At 42.5% G+C, this 22,879-nt stretch overlaps 1 protein-coding gene across 2 annotated transcripts in view; it reads left to right on the top strand.

Annotated features, from left to right (window-relative positions):
- Positions 1–21,379: 21,379 nt before the first annotated feature.
- Positions 21,380–22,879, top strand: part of XPO6 (exportin 6) — a gene marked incomplete at both ends in the record, with an annotated part of 65,910 nt that continues 64,410 nt past the window's right edge. Inside the window, one exon of one of the 2 annotated variants that reach the window (XM_084250651.1) lies at positions 21,380–21,464. In XM_084250651.1, coding sequence (XP_084106777.1) covers positions 21,413–21,464 — 52 coding nt within the window. The remainder of the gene's footprint in view (positions 21,465–22,879) is intronic. The other variant, XM_084250650.1, reaches the window with a different exon arrangement.

Here is a 22,879-nt window from a genome sequence, read left to right on the forward strand (position 1 = left end):
AGAAGCTATAGTGATGGAGGGAGATGGCAGGGAGAGGATCAGTGTACTCAGGTCTGTAGTCAAATAATTTAAGGGTAGCCTGCGAGACAGGTTAAATATCAGAAATGACTAACACCTTTCGAAAAAATTAGTATACGACACGGTTCAAGTGATAAAATTACCTGGTAAAGTAAACAAAAGCAGAAAACTATTAATGTGGTTTAGAGAAATAATTATAGTAAGGCAGAACTTTTTATTACCCTGGTTTATTTTATTTTTTAAAATATTTACTTATGCATACAAGAACTCGGGTACAGACCAGAGGTGTAGGGGGTGAGAGGATTCACCAGAGACAGAGTGGGGAACAGAGCAGGCAGAATGACTGAAATACACTGCTGAGAGGAGCAGCGGGTGAGTCAGGAGAGGTCTGCTGCGCCATGTGGGTCAGCTCCCTGGCTGGGGAACGAACTCGTGCTGCAGTGGCTGCGGATAGCTTCATAGATTGCGTCTTAACCCCTTGCGCCACCAGAGAGGCCCTGCCCTGGTTTATTCATGAAATAATTTATTGACTTTCCACAAGAAGCTTAAGGTACTGTGGGTATTATATAATAATATAATAAATTAATAGGGCTTAACATATGCTGGGCACTTTACATATATAAACTCATTTATTCTTCTAACAATGCTGGGAGGTAGAGGCTATTTTGATTTCATCTGAGGGAGATTAACTGAGGAGAGGGCCCTGGGAGGAATATTTGAGTCCCGAAGGATGAGGAAGAATTTGGCAGGTAGTCAGAGGTAAAAAAAAAAAAAAACAACTTTCTAAGTAAAAATTGTTTACAGATAGTTATGAAGCTTAAATATATATCAATAAAGATGATAGAAAATCGATGTTTAGGGAGAATGAAGGAAGGTATAGGCCTTTTTTGGGCTTTACATATGTCGATGTAACACACATACTATTTTTTCTCATTGTAACTACCATTACCCCTATTTTTCTGGTGAGCTTTTGCCACATTTCTTTATTCTTCTTTGCTACAGAACTCCAGGAAAGAGTGGTCTCTACCCCTCTCTAATCCCCCCAACTTTCATTCTCTTAAGCTCACTTTTCAAGGTCCCTTCTACCACTGTTGCTAAACCCAGTGGTTAGCTCTTAGTCATCTTCACTTGTCCTGTCAGTAGCACTGGACAAATTGGACACGCCCCTTTGCTTGAACTCCAGGCTACCAAGATGTGGTTTTGCTCCCCCCACCTCCAGTCCACCCCCAACCCCCACCATGGCCACTGGTTGTTTCTTCCTCATCTCACTGATCATTGACTAGCTGGTGTACCCTAGGGCTCAAGCTCCTAGTCTAGACCTCTCTCCTCAGCTGCAGTTCTCATATCCAGCTGCCTTTGCGCAAACTTATTTGTAAGACATGTGAAAGGTAACATGTTGCAGACTTAACTCCTGATCTTCCCTCTAAGTTTTTTCCTCCTTCAGCCTTCTCTGTTTCAGTTGAGGTCAGCTCTATCCTTCCAGTTGCTTGTGCCAAAAATCTTGGAAGTCATCCTTGATCTTTCTCTCCCACCCCACGTCTAGACCATATCAGGAAGGTACATTGTTTTCTACCTTTGAAACACAGCCCAGAATTCATCCTTTCTTGTTCCCCCCACTGCTGTCCCTCTGGCCTGGGCCTTTATCTCTTGACTGGATTACTGCACTTGCCTCGTTAAGTATTCTGGCTTCTGACTTTGCCATTTTATAAGCCATTTTTAGCATGTGGTCCCAGTGGTCCTTTAAAAACTAAGGCCAGTAGTGTCTTTGCTCTGCTCCCATGGCTTTCCCCACCCCCCCACCAGAGTGAAGACAGCCGCCCACATGGTTCTCCATGAGCTGCTGTGTCCGCTGTTACATTCCTGTTTGTCTCCTGCTACTCTCCCTTGGCGCTCTGATTTATCTACCTTGATCTTGTTGCTGTTCTTCAAGCAGTGGGACTTGTGTGTTCCTGCCACACGTTTTGGCCTGGCTATTGCCTCTGCTTGGACTACATTTAACTCCCTTGACACCTGCACAACTAACTTGGTCTTCTTCGTGTCCTCTCAAGAGCCATCTCCCAATGTGGCCTATGCTTACCTCTGTTTAAAGTTGTAATCCCTCGGGCCTCCCTGGTGGCGCAGCGGTTGAGCGCTGGGTTGCGAAGCTGCCCGCTGCGTCTGCGGTGCCGGTTCGATCCCCGGCTGCTCCCCGGCCACTGGAGGAGGGTCCCACATGGCGTGCAGACCCCTCCTGCCGCCCGCTGCTCCCCTCAGCAGTGTACTTCGGTCCTTCTGCCTGCTCTGCTCCCCGCTCTGGCTCTGGTGAATTCTCTCACCCTCCCACGCTTCTGACTGTACCCAGTGCTTGTATAAATAAATAAATAAATAAAATAAATAATAAATAAATGAATAAATCTTTAAAAAAAAATAAAGTTGTAATCCCTCTCCAGAACTCCCAGTAAATCAGCTTGGACTTTTCCTTATCCCTTGAATCTGCAGTCAGTCAGTTTTTAAGTAGTCCTTGTGACATTTACAGTTTTAAGTCATTTCATATACTTAATGTCTTTAGTTATTGTCATTGCCTTCTGCTAAACTAGAACTCCATAAAACTTGGAATCTTTGGTTTTTCACTCATGGATCTTGAGTCTGGGACAGCTGGCATAGAGGTGTTGGTTAAGTTGGGGTAGGACTGCTATGGAGGTCTTGGGAATTCAAAGAGGGCTTCAGAGAGCTGGAGTAAGCTAGGTTTCCTAGGGTGACTAGAACTTGCAAAGGGAATGTTTCAGAAGATAAAGGTATAAATAAATATGAAATGTTAAGAAAGCACTGAATAAACTGGTTTGGCCATGGTAGAGGTTTCTTGTATAATTGCAGAGACAGCTGTAAAGGTGGGTTATGGCTAGATTATGGAAGCCTACGATTTTACTCTAGGAAATTTGCCTTTATTTTTTTGCTTTGTTAGATTGGCATGGGAAACCAAATATAACTCTCTGCCTGTATGGCTGTGACAGGCCTGTGCTGGGTGCGGAATTAGGAGTGGAGAGGCAGACTGCAGCAGGAGGTTGTCACTACTTAGAAACGGACTGATTGTAGATACACAGGATGAAGGGAAAAGCCCAAGCTGATTTTGGAAGCCTCTAACCTGGTAATTTAGTATAGTGGGACGTTTTAATTAACTGGTGCTTTAGATTTGGGGGGATTGGAAGAGACAACAGATAAGGAAACAGGAAGATGGGTCTTCTACTGATAAGGGATTTGACTCTCTAGGTAAGTGGGCATTTGCCGCTGGGTTGAGATGATGCTCATTGGCATTGGCCCAGGACAAGGACCTTGAGGATTTTAGGTGCCCAACTGAATTGTTGGCTTGTTGATCCGCATACCCCGGTCGTGGAAGATGTGGTAGCACAGGCTGGGCGGACGAGGGAGGGAATTCCTGAATGTGTAGCTGAAACTCTGCTCTGCTTTTGCAGTCCCCATCCCCTGCACCCCAGTGGTCCGTTCTGCAACTTGCTGCAGACTGCCTTTTTCTCCTCACCGGTTTCCAAGATCACCTTTAACTTCTGTGTGCTGAAGTCACCACAAATAGCTTTTTTCCCTTCCTTCTATCTTTTAACTTCTCCTCTCGACTTTTGGCAACCACTGGTCTCCTTTGGTGTGTTGGTTCAGTCTCCCTTGATGTTTATCGTGGCTTCGGTTATGACCTATATACCAAAGAGAATTCAGCCTTCCTCCCCAGCCCTGTGTGTCCTCTCGACTGTCCTGTGGACATCGCATTAGACATGTCTCGGCCAAATCCATCATCTTCCCCTCAGGTTAGTGCCACCTCTTTAAGCCCTAGTTCTGCTACTGACCTTTTCACCAGACACTAAAATGAGAAACCCAAGTCATCTTTAACTTCCTCTTTGGCTGTCAACCCCTCATTTTTAGATCTCTTGATGCTTATTTGTTTCCTGACTCCCTAGCCTTTTCCCTCCATTTTCTCTACTTTGGTTAGACCCATTGTCATCTCTTGATTTCAGTGTTGGTGTCATGACAGCTTCCGGGTTCTTCTACCAGTCCATCTTCTGTCTTCCTGCCAGAGCTACCTCATAGGGCTCAGGTGTGATCATGCCACTTGGTCCAAGCCATTCAGAGCAGAGCGTCTCTGTTGCGTCTCAGACACCAAGTTTTCATCATGGTAGAATAGCAACAAACCCATGGACCTGGAAGTTCATAGATTTACTTCCATTTCTCCCAGTGAGGTTGAAGGTGATATATTAAATGCTTAAAGTGATTTGGAATATCTTTTAAAGACTTCCCAAGTTATGTCTTGTTCTCTAGCTGCAACAAAGCACTTATCATTGTCAGAACACTGAGAATGCTTTCTTCCTCCTGCATCTGCGCAGTGCTGTGCCCTCTGCTTGACTGTCTTTTTCTTCCTTTTTTGCAGGTAAGACCTTACCTCCCATTTCAAAGTTACCAAAAAACATAACTTCTTTGAGGCTTTCCAATGACTAGTTTATCTTTAATTATAAGGTTTTTTTTTACTTATTTTGATTTTTGTTATTATATAAGAATTACAAGACTACATTCTTAGTAAGCGTCAAACAATCCAGAAATTGAAAGAGCAAAGTGTGAAAATCTTCCATCCCCTTGCTCCTTCTCTGCAGGGACCTAAGATGTGGCTTTGCGACTTCCACCCCCTCTACTGTCCTTACCCCACTGGTTGTTTCTTCCTTATCTCACTGATCTTTGAATAGCTGGAGTGCCCTAAACCTCAGACCTAGTGACTTCTCAGTCTCAACCTCTCTCCTTAGCTTCAATTCTCATGTCCAGCTGCCTACTTTGTCATGCAAACTTTGTAAGACATGTGAAAGGTACTGTGTTTCAACTCCTGAGCTTCCCTCTAAGTCTTCTCCCACGACCTTCTCTATTTCAGTTGAGGGCAGCTCTATCCTTCCAGTTGCTGAAAAATTACTGATCTAAAGAGAGGCGTCATATGAAGAGAAAAAACTTGACTTGTGAAAGACCTCAAAGAGATGTAAGAAAACATTTTGAGAAAAAAGAATTCCCCTTTATACCTCAGTAGTGAATCGGTTGAAAATGAAAGAGAACTTTGAGGTGACAGCTTTTATTGGCATATTCAATAAACCTGTGATATTTAACACTTTTGTTTTTGAATTTTTTATCAGTAACCTTCAAGGCCTTTGATAAGTTATTTCAAAAGATATGACTTGTAGCCTCTTCAATTGTCTGGAGCAAGTCACTTATGGGGCCGTCTTTACTTTTGGAAGATAAACCCCCAAAGAAATTCAACTACTAGAACTGGTAATGCAAATGAGAAGCTATGAGGAAGTTAAAGTTCTTGGGAAGACAGTAGAAGTTACAAATAAAGAGTAGAATGTTAAAATTTGGTGTCTTGGGGCCACTGTAATCTAGATCTAGGAAAAAAAGGAAAGCAGTTCCTAGTACGAGGCCATGGTACATGTTGCTGATTATTTACAGAAAGTTGAAGAGATACTTGTGCCAGTCTGTGTACCTGAATGTGTGTGATTTGTAATTCTTTACTGAACTGGAAAGTCAGGAGCTGGAGAAAGCATTATTTGGGGATGAATTGTGAATCTGGGGGCTCACTTGCAAGAATTGCAGAGTAGTTGGAATTCATCTGATCTGCATCTACTAAATGTAAGAATGGAAAGGGGGAGAAGTTCTAAAAGTGTGTAACTTCTGAAATTTCTAACCCTGGATGTGGTGGGGGATAAGTGCAGAAACAGAACCTTGTGAGAGGGATGGCTGTTCTTAAAAAAAAAAAAAAAAGCCTGACCAAATTGGGTTGTGTCAGTGAAGGCTCCCAAAGGAGGTGTGCGTGAGTTGGGTTTCAAAGCAGTGGTAGGAAATCAAGAGGCAAAGAATTTGGGACCTGAGTTGAAGAAGCAAAGGGCCTTTTTGGGCAGATGGAGTCACAGATATACATGGAAAGTGTAAAAGTTCAGTGTGTTCAGGTGATTTCATAAAGATGAAAACTTCAAAGTGTTGAAGAACAAGGTGTCTATTAGGTAGCAGAGGTGATGTCTGTGACTGCAGCTACTCTGGGAGAGATTTTTATGTAATTCATGAGGAAAGATGCTTTACCATTCTCCAGGAAATTATTCATCTACATTCTGCATTCTATTTTTAGAGAATGACAAATTAAGTGATCTATCAAGGATTTATTTATTTAAATTAAGTCTCTTATTTTGGGATAATTTAGATTTGCAAAAATAGTGCAGGGAGTTCCTGTCTATTCTCAAATAGGGGTTTATTAAAACAAACAGTTCCCTTCTCCCAACTGCAGTACACAATTCTTCCAAGATTTGTGACTAGTAATTTAGCTCAATTTCTGCACTTTCTTTGTTCTAGCATTGCTAGACAATTAAAGTATGTGCTGCTGCTGTCACAGAATCGCTGCCACCTCTTGATTTTGCTTAGTTACATTTTCCTGATAGTAAAAAGTATTTTAAACTTTGTAGAATATTTAATAAGTGTTAAGACAAGAAATTACCACCATCTGATTCAGCTTCTCATGTCATGTCATTTTTGTTTCTTCTAGTCTTTTTTTAAATTACTTTTAAAGTATGGTTTAGATCACACTGTAAAGGCACATTTTCTGCCTTTTACACGTAACATTATAGTATAAGTGGTTTTCTAATCATTAAAAACTTCATAAATATTTATGATGACTGTATAATATTACATTGCATGGATTCTTGGATAGTTAGATTGTTTTATATTTTGCCACTGTAAATAATATGTGATTAACGTTGCAAAAAGCTTTTTCTGTAATTCAGAAAATTGCCTTAGGCTGGATTCCCAGAAGGGCCCAAGGGTATGAAGATTAAAAAAATCTTTTATTTCAGGATAGATTTAGACTTAGCATGAACATTTTTAATGAAGACTGCGAGATATTTTCCAGAAAGGTTATACCAGTTTACTCTTCCCACCAGCTGTAGATAAATAACACTTGTCAGCATGGCATAGTCTTAAGAAAATTGTTACAAAATTAGTAGGTTAAAAAATGGACATTTTGTTCTTATTTACTATGCACTTAAGTACCCTTTATATTTTAATATATTAGAAATGGTGCCTTAGCATTTTTATTTTTTCACATTCTTAAGTTGGATACTTTTAAAACATTTTTGATGAAATATATTGATATATAGATGAAATTTGCCACTTTAAAGTGTCCGGCTCAGTGACATTAAATTACACTTGTCCTGTTGTATGGGCATCACCTCGCCAGTTCCAGAGCCTGCTTCACTCCAAACCCAGGATCCATGAAGCAGTCACTGCCCATACCGCTCTTCCCTGCCCTGGCCAGACATATCTGCTTTCTGTCTCTCTGGGTATGCTTACTCTGAATATCTCATATAAATGGGATCATACAATATATAGCCTCTCAGTATATTTTAAAACAGAAGAAAGATGAATTAGATTGTTTGAGTTGAATCTCTGTATTATAGTCTGAAAATTGGTAACCCTCTATGCCAGTAGTCTTGAATTCAGCATATTTAGTTGGTCATTCCCAGTTTACGATGGGGGGTGGTAGGGAGAATGGAACCTAAAGTAGGAACAAAGATAGGAATAGGAAAACACGGTGGGTAGAGAGTAAAAGCCAATAAAATGAAAGCACTTTCTGTGGCTGGGAATATACTGGATTTCTTCTAGCGGTTGTTGATCTTTATGGCATTGTGATTTGGACAACTTTCAGATAAGCAAATAGCCTAGCCTCAAAACTAATAAATTCATTCCTGACAGTATCTAATACAATAAGATCTCAGGGAACGTATGAGCTTTTGGCTTGAGAGTATGAGCGGGGCTGGGAACGAAGACCGCCAGAGCAGGAAAAATGTCACGAAGTGTGCTTGCTGGGTGAAGGTGTATTTAAAATTTAAAATGTTGATAGCTGTTACTGGCTAACCTTCCGGTGAGGCGGCCCTGGCTCAGGCCCTGCCAGCCCTGTGGGAGAGCCAGAGGTGCAGCTCATGGTGTGCAGTGTGCTGTTCCGAAACCCAGAAAGAGTGACTGGCTCTGCTAGGGGAGACTACAGTAGCTCCCCAAAGGTGGTGACATTTTCAAGGAGTTTTAACACATAGAAAGGAGTTTCCTAGGTAGAGGGGGACATTCTAAGTAGAGGAACCGGCATGTTTGTAGACATGGAACTATCATGTGGAGGGGAAGTGAGAAGTTGGGTCTGACTGAGGCACAGATGGGTGAGGAGACGGAATAAGGAAGTGTGGGGACAGTGAATCTCGGGCAGGTCAGTGCCAGATGGCATGGGGATTTGATCGCCTGCTGGTCCCATGCCAGAGAGCCTGAGTGGCTGCCCTTGAAAGATGCTTGAGAGAGAATTTACAAACCAGGTATTTAGCAGCCACTTTTCACTTCAAGAAAACCTTCTAGGTTGAACTTGAATCACACGTCATGCTGGGAGGGCTTTAGTGCGGAGGTGAGGTGTTTTACTGTGAAGTCTGCAGGCCCATTGGGTTCTTGGAGCTAGTTCAGGAGCTGGATTTGGGCATGTATAGGCATTTGTCCCCCCTCCCCCGCCCCCGTTAATTAAACAGGGTCCCTGAATGAGTTTTATATATTAGGGTTCTGCGCCTGTTTTGTTCTGATTCTTTTGGGGGGAAATATATATATATCAGAACAAAACAGCTTTTGCTGCTGGAATCGTAGATCTGGTCCCAAACCCATGCTGTCCAGACCACAAGCGGAGGCCTGGACTACATGTAGTACTGTTTTCCATTCTTGGCTTGTCCTGCTCGTAGGTGATCTATATAAAAGTGAAAGTAAGACAGTAGGGCTATTTTTAAGCACTTACTCGACACGGGGAATTTTTATTTGGTTTCCTCCTCTTTTTTTGTTAAAGTTTATTGACTCGCCAATGAAATACATAGTGAAGTAGTATTGCTCGTTTGTGGTGCGAGGATTTGCATCCATTATGTCATTTACTTCTCATAATTAACTACCCAGTGAGGGGAAGTACTATTGTAAGTCCATTTTGCAAGTGAGGAAACTTGAAGCTCAGAGTAATTTGCTGAAGATGATGTAAATATAAGTGTGAAGTTAGAAATCAGATGCTGAACTGGAACTGACTTCAGAGCCTACATCCCTTCAAATGCACCAGCAGTGCATTTTCGGACAGTTCCAGGGTAGAGAGTACCCAGCCACCTGTATTGGGTTTAGGGAAGACAGAATTGGAATTACTGCCCCTTTCTGCTACCACCCAGCATGAAGAGCATAGCTGGGGTGCTGAACCCAGAGCAGCATTGTATCTCCCTTTCCCACTCCTTCCCCGTATTGTAGCACTTCTGGTTGAGAACCAAGGGAGGGGGGATGCTTGCTGCCTTCTCAGGCTGCTTATTGTGTGGGGCTGGGAGACCAGTGGTACCTGCTGTGGTGCCACCCCTTCATTATCCTGGGGTGTGAGCAAGGCAAGGTGTCTGGCTGGGTTGGGTAATTGGAGGAGTTCATTAGCCACTTCCTTTCTTCTGAGCACCTCCCTACCTCCAATTAAAAAGCAAGAGCCTGTTGCCATTCTGCCTTTCCAACTCATTGAAACTGATATGGTGGAGGAAGGAAGGAAATCAGATATAGTTCTAATACTACAACATAGTTTTCCATATTATAAAAATTACAGCTTTTTAAAAAGCATAGTTTTGATTACCAACTATGCTACTGTAAATAAGAGCTTAGCAAAATTGCCTTGGCTAGTCATGCTGTGCAGGACACGAGAGTCCCCGGCTGGAGAGAGTGGCTCTCCCCAGAGCCTGCCTGTCTTCTACCTCTGTGGCTAGTAGCCATCTATGGTGGTGGAAGGAGTGTTCAGAACCCCGGGCCAGGAAGAGTCACTTCCTACTGCGCACAGATCTCTGCTTGTGCAGCACCATCACGCTTCCTGCCTACGTAATCAGAGGTTCCCCACCAGTGCTCTGCTGGTGTGTATATTGTGTAGGGTGCATCAGCGCTGTTTGGCAGTTGGTCATCATGCTTTGAGAGCCTGAGGTAATGTGACTGAGCCTGAATTAAAGGGTTAAGGTGTGCTGCCTCTATTGAGAGGGGCATGCTGATGACCATTTAGGGAGCTTTGTCCTTAGGAAAGCAAAGCCAAACATGGAGTTTGGGTAATTCCTGAAGCTTGCTGCATTAGCCGACATAGCCCAGTGCTTTGTATCCATCAGATTGCACTTTAATACCAAGGATGCTTCAAGAGCTTGCAGGAACTGCCCTGCATTACACAGGCTGTACTCTTGACGTCCATGCTGCCTCTAATCTTGTGTTTTCTCCTCCTGCCTTGCTGAGACTGGTCCACCTCAGTGGGAGCACTGGTTCTCGTGACACTGGCTTGTTCTCGTTCCCGTAGAGGGCGCCAGTTCAGTGTCCGCTCATCTCTGCCTGGGCGCACACTCAGAGGGCTAGAGTTGTCATCCGGGGCCCAGGTGGGAACAGTATTGGAGCACGTTCTTCTGGGCTCTGTCTCCAGCCTCTCATTTCTTCTTTCATGTGTGATTTGTCTTCTAATTTATTTGTGATGGGTGCCCTGGGGAGAGCCAAGCCAAACTGCACTGGCTCTGTCCTCCAGGTACAAGGTCACTGCATCAGGACACTCCTGACCTGTGTGTAGACCCTCACACCTCCTTAACTTCCAGAGAAGCTTGTCTTCCTCCATGTCCTGCCATCTTGTTGTGGCTAGAACCAGCTTTTCCCCTACACTGTTCCAACCAGGGATGACAACTCTAGCCTTCTGAGTGTGCGCCCAGGCAGAGAGAGTGGACTCTGAAGGGCGCCCTCTGCATGAGCAGCGAGAACTAGCCAATTCAAACTATGAACGTATCCACAACTAACCGGCGTCACCACAGCCAGTGCTCCCACTGAGGATCCGATCCAGGTGTGTAGCTGTAGGCCAAGGTGGGAGGAGTGGGCATTGCAGCTTTGCCAGTCATGCAGAGGACCTAGACTTTGATCTGCACTTGAGATCTGCACTTTGATCCGTTTCTTGACACTGAATAGAAATGGATAAAACCTGGAGAAAAGTGATGATGTCCCCCCCACCCCCCCAAATCCCAACAGTCATGCAGTCTGGAGCTATTTGTCACAATCAAGCAATTGTTATTTTTAACTGTTTAGAAAGCTGTCTGGAGATAATTCAGGATGAAGGTGGTGTGGGTTTTACAGGAGACTTGCTCTTGAACTGTATAGGTGGTTACAAAGGTGGATATGAAATTATTTACATATGAGCTGTAGTGTTAATTATACTTTTGCATATTTATAGTTGTCCATCAACTTCATACCCATTCATTACCTCATTTCATCTGATGCAAGGTAAGGCCAGCTCATTCATCAACCTTTCAGCCCTTGAAACACAACCATCTGTGCCTCTTAGGGGGTAGCGGAGCTTGTCAGGGAAGGGGCTCCGATGACCCTGCCACCATTGACTTGATGAATAACTGGCTGATTTTGGGCAGGATATTCTTTGAGCTTCATTTTTCTCCTCTGTAAAACAAACTTGGACTTGATGTTCTCTGGGTTTGTTTATTTCTGTCTTAAGATTCTGTAATCTTGTTTTAGAATTTCTTGGTAGCATGCCATATGCTAATTAATGTGCTCAGTAATCGTCTTTTGAGTTTAATTGACTAGGCGTGCAGATATAAACATTCATGCTCCCGGGATATGTACCTGGGAAAGAGAAACAGATGGGGTTGTAAAGAGAAAACCTATTCTTGGCTAACTTATTTATTTTAGACACTTTCTTGCAGAATAACTATTTTTATCGTTACTTTTTTGGCTGTCTAATTAAAGCCTTCTAATTGGAATATAAATAAATAAGTATATATATTGTAAGTACTTCAGCTCCTAGTGGGTTATGGGTGTTGCCTAACCAGCAGATGCAAACTTTTTAATGTCTGGACTATATAAGATCCTTTTTCAAAAACTGTGCGTGGAGATAGACCTGATCTGAGAATAAAGCAGGCTTCTTCCTAGGGCGCTATTTTCTTTTTCCTTTTTTTTTTTTTCTAAAAATATTTATTTATTTATTTATACAAGCACTGGGTACAGTCAAGCGCGGGAGGGTGAGAGAATTCACCAGAGCCAGAGCAGAGAGCAGAACAGGCAGACTGACGAAGCACACTGCTGAGGGGAGCAGCGGGCGGCAGGAGAGGTCTGCGCACCATGTGGGACCCTCCTTTGGTGGCCAGGGAGCAGCCGGGGATCGAACTGGTGCTGCAGAGGCTGCAGGCAGCTTCGCAACCCGGAGCTCAACCGCTGCGCCACCGGGGAGGCCCTCTTTTTCCTTTTTGCCCATCTAGCTTGGAGTGGTGCGAAGCAAGGTAGAGTTTCCCAATCCAGCAGATGGATGTTTAAAAACTTTTTATTTGGAAATAATTTTCAACTGCCAGAAAGAGTGCAAGGAATGAGTGGCACAACGAATACTCTTAAGTCCTTTACCCAGACTCCACAGTCGCTGACATTTGCTTTGTTATTTGTGTTTCTTATTATATACATGCATGTATATATGTAAACACAGTTTTCTCCCTTTCCCTGAACTCTTTGAGTGTGAGCTACCTGCGTATACTTCCTATGAGGGATATTCTACCATAGTGCAGTTATCAACTTCAGTTAATTTAACATTGGTTCAGTACTTTTACCAGCTCTACCATCTGTATTCCAGTTTGTCGGTTGGTCCAGTTTTTTGTCCTTTATAACATTTTCCCTCCAGGACAGGATCTAGTTTAGAATCAGATGTAGCATCTGCTTGTTAGGACTTTCTAGTCTTCTTTAGATTTGTTGTTTAAGATTTTTGACATCACTGTACCTGTTCACTGGTAGCTGTTTGGTGCCTCTTATTTTTGGGCTGCCTGTCGTACATGGATAGATTTCCCCAGTATAAAACATCCTGTCCTCTGTGTACAAACGTTTTCTCTGATTGGCCCTCTTGGGTATAGAGTATGCTCCCTCGACCTTGTCACTACACAGGGGCACTGGCTGGGCTTTCTGGCCCAGATGCCTGGCGTTCATCCTGCTTCTCACCAGTGTCCTCAGCAGTAAACAGATCGCTTTTGTTCATGAAAGAGACAGACTCTGACTGGGCACTCTGTGCAAACTCAAGAAATACTGGGGTGGGGGCAGGGGCGGAGGGAAGGGGTATTTTGCCACTATCACCTTTATGGTAGTTTTAGATTAAAGCAGAAATGTGCCTTTTAATGACTAGAATTATGCATAGATGCAGCTGGAGCATATATTTTCATCAAATATTAAGTATATGCATGATGGTATTATGCAGAGTTACATCTGAATATACTCCCAAAGCACAAATATTCAGATTTAGCCTATCAGCAAGTCAACCAGGAGCAAAAGCGTGACTCCAGTGGTTAGTCCCAGGGCCGTGTTCATAGCTGTGGTAAGAGTGCCTGCCCTGGCCTTGATTTCCTGAAATGTGGTGTGGCTCTCTCTCTCTCTTTCCTTCAGTAGAAGACATTTCTTTCCTGCAACTTTTGCACCTAATTTTCAGGGTTAGTTACTTCAGTGTATGTATATCTGTGCCTCTGGGCTTTCCTCCCTTTAGCTTGGCCTCTGCCTCTATCACTGGACAGTCTAAGGGAAATCAGGGGCCTGAGGGAACTGAATGAGGCCTTTTGAAGGAGGTGTTGGATGCCCCAGGGTTTTGGTTCTGAGTGCTACACTTTGAAGTTCAGCTGGTTTCATCAGTTTGCTTTTGGAGAAATAAAGTGAGATTTCTACATCATGATTGTTTTAGTTTGTGTGTTTTTTCAAAAGGACATTGTCTGCAGGTTGAGAGATGGAGCAGTGACAGGAAAGGTGGGGAGAGAATTTGTCTTGGATGTTTTTCTTCTGACACGGGCTTCCTCCATTTGCTTCCTAGCATTTGAACTAAGGAGGGATTGCATAGAGGTGGCATTGATTACCTTCTTGCACTGTAAAATTTAGTGTTGCATTGCATACTTGCAAACATGCAAGCCTAAATGCCAAAGAGATCTTTTTCCTTCTCTGTTTTCTATGCTGTGAAGACTATAGGGAGGAATGAGTGTTCTTTTTGAGAGCTTAGAACATCCATGACAATCCAATTAGTTTCCAGAGAAAGTTTATAGGAGGTAGAATTTCCTTGCTAATGCCATCTGTTGTAACACACTAAGGTATGTTTAAATACTTTTTTTTAAAGAGATTTTTTATTTATGCATGCAAGAACTGGGGTACAGGCCAGAGGTATGGGGGGGTGAGAGGATTCGCTAGAGACAGAGTAGGGAACAGAACAGGCAGATTGACTGAAATACACTGCTGAAGGGAGCAGTGGGCGAGTTAGGAGAAGTCTGCTGCGCCATGTGGGTACCTCCCTGGCCTGGGATTGAACTTGTGCTGCAGTGGCTGCAGTTAGCTTCATAGGTTGCATCTTAACCCCTCGTACCACCAGGGAGCCCCCATTTAAATACTTTTTTTTTTTAACGATTTATTTATTTATACAAGCACTGGGTACAGTCAGAAGTGCGAGAGGGTAAGATAATTCACCAGAGCCAGAGTGGGGAACAGAACAGGCAGTTTGATGAAATACACTGCTGAGGGGAGCAGCGGGCGTAGCAGGAGAGGTATGTTGCTCCATGTGGGTCCCTCGCCAGCGGCCGGGGATCGAACCATCGCTGCAGAGGCTGTGCGCAGCTTCGCAGCCCAGCGCTCAACCTCTGTGCCACCAGGCGAGGCCCCCATTTAAATACTTTTTAACTTGGTCTCAAATAGTGTAGAAACACTTTTCTCAGAAACCCTCTTTATATATAGTCAAGTAGAGTGATAAAATTGTAATAAAACTCTTCTAGAAATGTACAAGAATATTGAGTGGGGTGCTGGGCACTAGTTCTGATTTTTTTCCTTTGGTATCAAGCCATGAACCTGAATATTGGCTGCCCATGATTCACCTCCTTGTAGGAACTGCAAAATGTGGCCCCTGGAACAGACAGCAAGAAACTTGATAAAACTTGATAAAAGTTTTCCTCCAATACCAGTTTTACAAAAAGACTAGTCTTTTTGCCCCAGGGATGAAGCATCATATTATCTAACTTCAGTTGTAGTTTTTTTTTTTTTTTAGATAAATTATTAGCAGTCTCCTATTTTTCAAAATATTTTCATTGAGTGTTAGCAGAGCTTATTATCATCAGGACCATTACAGTGGGAAATTTATTTATTTTTAAAGATTTTATTTATTTATAGAAGCACTGGGGTATAGGCCAGAGGCGCAGGAGGGTGAGAGAATTTACCAGAGACAGAACAGGGAGCAGAACAGGTAGAAGGACCGAAGTTCACGAGGCAGGAGAGGTCTGCCCCGCTATGTGGGAATCTCCCTGGCGGACCAGGAATCGAAATGGTGCTGCAGAGGCTGCGGACAGCTTCACAGCACTGTGCTCAACCTGCTACGCCACCGGGGAGACCCTACGGTGGGAAATTTAAACAGTCATATGTATCTTAAATTTTGGAGGAGTTACCAGTATTCTGAAGAAAACTAAAAGTGATACTGGCAGTCTTTTTGTTCTGTTTATCCTCCTGAATTTGGTCTATGAAATATTTGAACACTAATCCATGCTGGATGATAAATGTACTCTGTAGAGTCTCCTTGAAGACAGTGTATGCTCTAATTCGGGAGAGAGGCCTAATATCTATGAAGTAGAAGTGCTAACTGTTCCAGTATGACTTTTAGCACTTATTTTATTCCTGGCATGGTGTTTACTATGTGCTTCACATAGATTATTTTATTTAATCCTTAGAACAACCCCATGTGTAGGTTCTCTTATAATCCCCAGTTGTACTCAAGAGGAAAAAGATTGACAGATTAACCAGGCCAAGGGTTGAGGTACCGTCTAATTCGCACCCAAGGAACCCAGCTCCAGAGCCAGTGTCCTTTAATTGCGTCCTCCTGAAGTAATCAGGGAGCCGTGCCTTGGGCAGAATGCTGAAACGAATTACTGGAGAAAAGCAGAAGACCCACAGAAGGGAGACTATACTGTAAAAGTAGTAAAAAATGTGAAGGTTGAATCCTGATTGCAAACCCAAGAGCAAATAAAGGATGGGAGTGGACATTTGTGTACGCAGCCATGAGTAACCATGGCTTTCTGTGCCCAGTGCTGCTCATTTGCCAACCTTTTTTCTGTCTCCCTCTTAGTAAAAACATCATGTCCTTTTTTTTCTTCACAGATTCTTCCCTTCTCCCCACAGGCCAACTCCAATTCTTTGAAGTCAAGCTCAGTTTTACGTATCTTTGCATCTTAGGGGACTTAATGCAGTACCTGTTACTTAGTGAGTACTGAGCTCGTTTGTTGAATGAGTAGCTGAGTCTCTTAGTCGGTCCAGATTTAAAGGCTCCTTAAATCTAGATTTAGAGTAACTGGGGCAGGAAATCTATATTTAGGAGTATTTATCTGGTGGTGAAGTACAGATTGGATTGGAATTGGAAAAATTGACCAAGGAAAAGAAATTATAGTAATCTAGGCAGGAGGTGATAGAGTTCTGTAGAAGTAAGTAGTAGTGAAAGAAAAGGTACAAATCTAAGTAGTGTGTAACAAAAATTAGTTCCAATGACATTTGTTATGGGCATGGAGGATGTGGGGGAGAGTCAAAGAGAGTTTCCAGTGATGTGACCCCTCCCCTCCTTTTCCTTAGAGCTCGTTAGGTGATTATGGGCCTAGGTTGACTTAATAAGTGAGTCAGCAGTGTAGTCTCTGAACTGCTGACCCATGAGCAGTGTGCTAACAGTGCAGCTAGAGCCAGGGCAGGCACAGTTGAAGCTCTTCCGTGTTGCAGATTTTAACACTTTATGGAACAGAAAATTTTGGTTTATTTTCAGATGTATTCATGCTTCTCTGAGAGTATATTCTGAGCCAATTTTTTTAATTTAAAGATTTATGCATAAAGAACTGGGGTGTAGGCCAGAGGTGCAGGGTATGGGGTGGTGGTGGCAAGGATTCACCAGAGACAGAGGGGGGAGCAGAACAGGTGGATCTCCTGAAACACATTGCTGAGGGGAGCAGTGGGCAAGACAAGAGCTCCCTGGCTGGGGATCGAACTCATGCTGCAGTGGCTAGAGATAGCTTGATAGTGCTGAGACTTTAATGCCTGCGCCACCAGGGAGGCCTCTGAGTCAAGTTTAACTCATCCTGCCCAGAGTTTTTACTTTGCTGCTGAGATAAGCCAGGTAACTCTTGGGAGTTGTGTTGCCACTCTGGCAGCTCTGAAGACGAACATGTGATGGTTCTCAGAAACCCAGGATTCTTACACTCAGACTTCATCGGTTGTGTAGCTGCAGACTTCCAAATTACTCTCAATAGTTGTGCTAACAAATAAACAGTTCCTGTTTAGTGTCTGAAAGTACCAATTTGGAAATTAGAGATAAGAATAACATTGATTTAAAGATTGTCTGTGTGGTAATAAAAGTGATCTCCTTATGACACTAAAGCACAGATCAAGAAAACATTGTCAAGCCAATATCCCTCCTCTCTGTGAATAGCCATTCTTCTGACTATAACACCATAGATCTGTTTTGCTTGTTTTTAATTAGTTACATAATAATTACATAATTAATGAATGCAAAATGAATAATGAAGGTTATGTTTTGGCTTCTTTCATTCAACATGTGTTTGTGAGATTCATCATGGCGCATGTAGCAATATTCATTTGTTCTTGTTTTCTTAGAGTGTTCTATGAACGAATAAATCACAGTTTATTTGCTCTACTGGTGGTGGACATTGGGTTCTTTTAACTTTTTTTGGATATTATGAATAATGGTGCTGTAACATTTGTGTACCTTTTTTTGGGGTATGGCTATACAAATATCTATTGGATCTATTACCGAGCAGTGGATAGACAGGATCATAAAGCACGTAAATGTTCAACAGCTGTGTGATTTTCCAGAGCTGTCTCTCCTCCCACCAGCACAGCATATGCATGTTCCAGTTGCTCAGTAGCCTCAGCAACACTCTGACTGTCCTTTTAATTATAGCCATTTTGGTGGGTGAGTAGCACTATCCTGCTGTTTTTCTCCTGCATGGCCCCATTTCCAGTGAGGTTCAGTACTTTATGTATAGGCTTTTTGAATACCCTCCTTTAAAATTATTTTCCTGTCCAAAAAAAAAAAAAAAATTGAGTCATTTGTCTTTTCCTAATTGAGTTGTAGATGTTATTTTATAATATGATAGGAGTTTTCTGTGAGTTAACTCTAATGGAAATGTCTTCTCCCACTTCTTTTGTACTTTTCACTGTGCCGTCTGATGGACATCCTGGCTTGTCCTTTATGTTTAGTGCTTTTGTGTGTTAAGAAATTTTTCCCTACCTCAGGGTCATGAAGGTGGTCAATATTGTCTTCTAGAATCTTTATTATTTCACCTTTCACACATGGATCTACAGTCCAGCTGGTATTTTTGTGTGTGTGAATGTGGCTCTCTTGGTTTTGAGCTAATCTTATCTTTCCTTAGTACATCAAGATCTGGTTCTTGAATCCCAAGCACAAGATGGGAAGCAGTTGGGTGTATCTGAATTCTGAGTGTTCTTCATAAATTACTCAGCACGGTGCTACAGTAGCCTTGGGAATTGAAGTCTTTTCTCCCTACTACACCATGGAGCTTGGTTTTTGCTTTGTTCCTTTGTACTTGAGAGTGTAGTCTGTGGAATATTACTACATCTTTATTTGCCATTAATTCCTTAACCCACTGCAGTATGGATTCTGGCCTCACCACCTGGTTGAAACAGCTGGCAAATGTTCCAGTGGCCTTCTTGGCCAAATGGGGAGACTTCTCCATTATTCTCAAACCTTGTGCAGGTTTTGAACATAGCCTTTATATCTTTACATCTCTGTTCTGATTGCATGACCCTGGTAAATGCTCAGCTTTCTTTACTTCTCCTATAAACTTATATAGTTTCATTTTGAAATCCATTTGAACAAACCTGGCTTGATTTGTTTGGGACAAAGCCCTTAAACCTGAGGGCGTGAATCTCCAGTTTCAAAGTAGGCCCAATCACTTCTTTTGTTTTGCACTGGTCTGTTTTCTAAGACCAAGTAAAAATAATAGCAACCATAACTATGGATTACTTAATTCCTTAGAGTTTACTTAACAGCTTTACATGGATCACTTCATTTTATCCTCCTAATACCCTGGGAGGTAGGTGCTGGCGTTCCAGTTATAGAATGGATGGAAAATGCAAACAGTACATTTATTTGTTCTTATTGAGAAACACCTGGTGATGCCACCAGGCTAGGTTTTGGAATTTCCTTTTTCATGTGACCATCATTTGTTGGGAACACCGATCTTATGATCCTTGTGGGTACTTTTGTCTTTCCACTTTCTGCTGGTGTGTTGACTTCTTGGGTTGGAGCAGGGAGGATGGGGTGGACAAGAATGGGAATGGTGATGGAGTTGGATCTTTTGGAACTTGCTGCACAGCCTTTCATACAGGCTGGCAGTTGTCACATTCACAAGATAAGTCATGATTAGTTGACTGAATGTTGAGCTCAGGTTTTCTAAAGGATCTTCTCTAAAATGATTCATAAGAACAAGTTGTAGAGCAAATTGAAGACATGGCCTTAGTTTTCAGGGACTCATTTGGGCTCCAGGAGAACTACTGATTTATTTGAACTAAGTTCCTGACTTTTTTTTAACAAATATCTCTTGAATTATGTTTTTTTAATTTTTTGCCAATAAGTTACTTTACCATGTAAAACTTCCCTTTTAATTCTTCCCACAAACTTTCTTTTTGAAACAGCAAGTCCATTTTGAAACAAAATGGTATACAATTTGATTTATGAAACAGATCAAAGCAATCTTTTATATAAATTGCTTAAAAAATTTGAATTTTTAGCATTTACTTAGTCCCTCAGTGAGAAAAGTGAAGCTGTTTGATCATTGCAAAACCTTGAAACAGGTTAGGAGAGGTTGTGGTCTGATTTCAGTGCCACATCCAGTTATCTCTGTATTTGAGTTATGTGGTTTTCACTAAAACAACTTGCAGTCCAAGGATATTTTTCACCTGAACTGACATGTTGGTTGAAAAAGGAGTAGAAAGCTATTATAAATATAAAATTGCTGATAGAAAATGATCTAAAAAAAAAACAAAAAAGCTATCACTGTTGTACAGTGACTCCTCACTCAGTGTGTCAGAGGTCAGTGTCACTGCACAGCTGTGGTGCTGTGGCTGCAGTGTGACGAGGTATTGTGTCTGGCACTGCTGGAGCGTGGTTGCGAGTCCTGTGTAGTGTGCTTCCACATGCTGGTTGATTTAGATGGGCTTGTGCAAGCATGGTTCTGCACAGCACCCGTCCTGACAAATCACGGTTAATGCACAGAGATGGCCCAACTTGCACAGTCTTCTCAAAAGTCAATAACTAGGACTCTGGTAATATTATACTTTGGTGCAGGACATATTTGAATGTGCACTTACAGTTGTAAAATGTAATTTATGTAGTCAGTTTTCTCTCTGGGGGCAATGGAGAGGATATGGAGAAGGGAAGAGGAGAGAGTGGGTGGGAAGAAAGGAATTAATAGATTACCAAGAAATCAGAATTACTGTTGCCTCTTGATTACCTCTGGGTAGGTTAATGCAAGTGAAGATTCAGGAGTGGTCTGGGAATGCTCCCCATCTTTGCAGATGGGTAGTATGAAGGAGTGTTGACACAGACTTACTGCTGTAACAGGTGTTCCCCACTGCACCGAGAGAAGAGGAAGTGGTTTTGGGGAATCTGTATGGAGAAGGGAGAAGATGAGAATTGGGAGCCTCTGGCCCATGGCTCATTATCAGCCTGAGCAGCTTTGCTAAGCCGGGTCTCTCTGTAGGCCTGCGGCTGGGAGCGGCTGATTTTGAGTCCCTGCTCAGCTCGGCTCTTTGCTCTGTTGGCTGAGATCGAGACTGGAGAAAACCCTGAATCCATGTACCAGTTTGACTGCATTTGCTCCAAGTCAAAGTATGGCTCATTACTCAGATGGGGAGAAAGTATATTGCCAGATGGGCTGCAAGAAACCTAGCCTTCTTCTTGATTCTTCACTCCTGCCTGTTCTGTTAGGGCCAGGGGCTGCTTGCTTTCAGTGTGCGTCCAGAATTAAAGTTTGAATTATTTCCCTTCTTAGCATAAATAATTGAAAAATTGATTGCACAGTAGCATGGATTTATACTAAATGTACTAAAACTTTGGGTTTCGAGTCAACTGGGAAATTCCCTTCAGTTTTCCTGGCTTGCACCGTGTATTTGAAGAACATTGGACCAAAATGTTTGAGGGAGTAAAGTATTATCACTGTTAAGTGTGACTTGGAAAGAACTGAGAAAGAGTAGAATTGAAAATACAGTTTATTGATCTTTTTTCAAATTCCTTTATTAGGCATCTGAAGAAGCCTCCCTCAGGGCATTGGAAAGTCTGATGACAGAGTTTTTCCATGACTGTACAACCAATGAGAGAAAACGTGAGATAGGTGAGTGTAAAGAGCTGCTGATTACAAAAAAGACCCCAATGGGGAGGAAGGAGTTGGTAGTCTTGGCTGGTCATACCTGCGTGTTCCCCTTCTAATTCTTGCTCCTTTTGCTCTGGTTCTGATGCTTGGTGGTTGATGAGGTCTGGAAATCTAGCTGCCAGGACCAGTCCTTGGGACCTGTGACAGTCAGTGGTGATGGATTTCCTCTCCTGTGGCCAAGTGTGGGAAACCTTTCTCCTTGCTTTGTTCTTAATTTTGAACTTTGTAAGAAGCATGTGGCTATTAATTAAAAAAAAAAAAAAGCAAAACATAAAACAATTCATACAAGTGTCAAGGTAAACATGTTTTTGGGGGTGTATATCTAATTCAAATCTAATTTAGTACCTCGAGAGCCTTTAACTGGTGCTAACCTTTAGGGGCTGGTTTTATTTTCCTTACCTCTACTCTTATCTGTCCCATTCTGCAAGTTTTGATAAAGGATTCAAATGAGAGAGAGATGTAGATATGACCACTTCAGCTCACCTGGGTACCTCAGCACCTTTTGAATTTTATATTCATTCACATGAGCAGCATGCATCAAAGCATGTGGTAAACTAGAAAGTGCATTCAAACACCAGATCCCTGCCTCACAGAAAGACTGCACCAAGTTCTCACTGAACCCCAGAACTTGAGAACAAAAACTGTTTTCCTCTATCCATACGCAAAGGTTTTTCCCTTGGATATCCAAACTGACCTTCATTCATTGCTTTCACCTCTGTGGAGGCTGTATTCCTGTGTCCCCAGTACACTGGAGGCCCATTTCTTCATTCCATTCACCTTCTCTAGGCTGTGTTCACCAGTTAAATATTAGGACTGGTTTCTGCCTTTGGTCCAAAGCTTGAGTGGTATTTGGACTTGCAGGTCACGCAGGAGACCTTTGGCTGTAGCCCATTTTCCCTTGTATCTTTGAATATCACATCAGCTCCTGGCAGAAGCTCATTTCTTATCTCTTTAATTTTAAACTTGGTGGTTTCTTTTGGGCCTGCCCTGTGCATACTTTTCTGAGGAGTGCACTGTAGAGAACAGAGTGTTTGTAAGCAAGGGTAGTGGACAGAAGCTGCCCTGGCGTAGAGGATCCATGCTGCTTGCTTCCCTAGGTTTTCAGCTGGACTCGCCCTCCAGAGAGTGATTCCTCTTGCTGGTTTCATGCCACCAAAGTGCCTTACACTTACAGACACCACTCATGATTTTAACCAGAAGAGGAGGAGGGTCTTTCTCTTACATCAGTCTACTGTATTCCAACGTATTTCTCCTCAGCCCTCTTTTTAGCTTGTGATTAATGTTTTTTTTTTTTCTTAATTTTTGCTTTGCAAAGCAAATATTTGCTCACCTTCAGCATTCATGAGTTAGTAGTGGAACCTTCTGAACATGTTCAT

Source organism: Talpa europaea, assembly GCF_964194135.1.
Source record: "Talpa europaea genome assembly, chromosome: 12".
In the NCBI taxonomy this organism is placed as follows: domain Eukaryota; kingdom Metazoa; phylum Chordata; class Mammalia; order Eulipotyphla; family Talpidae; genus Talpa; species Talpa europaea.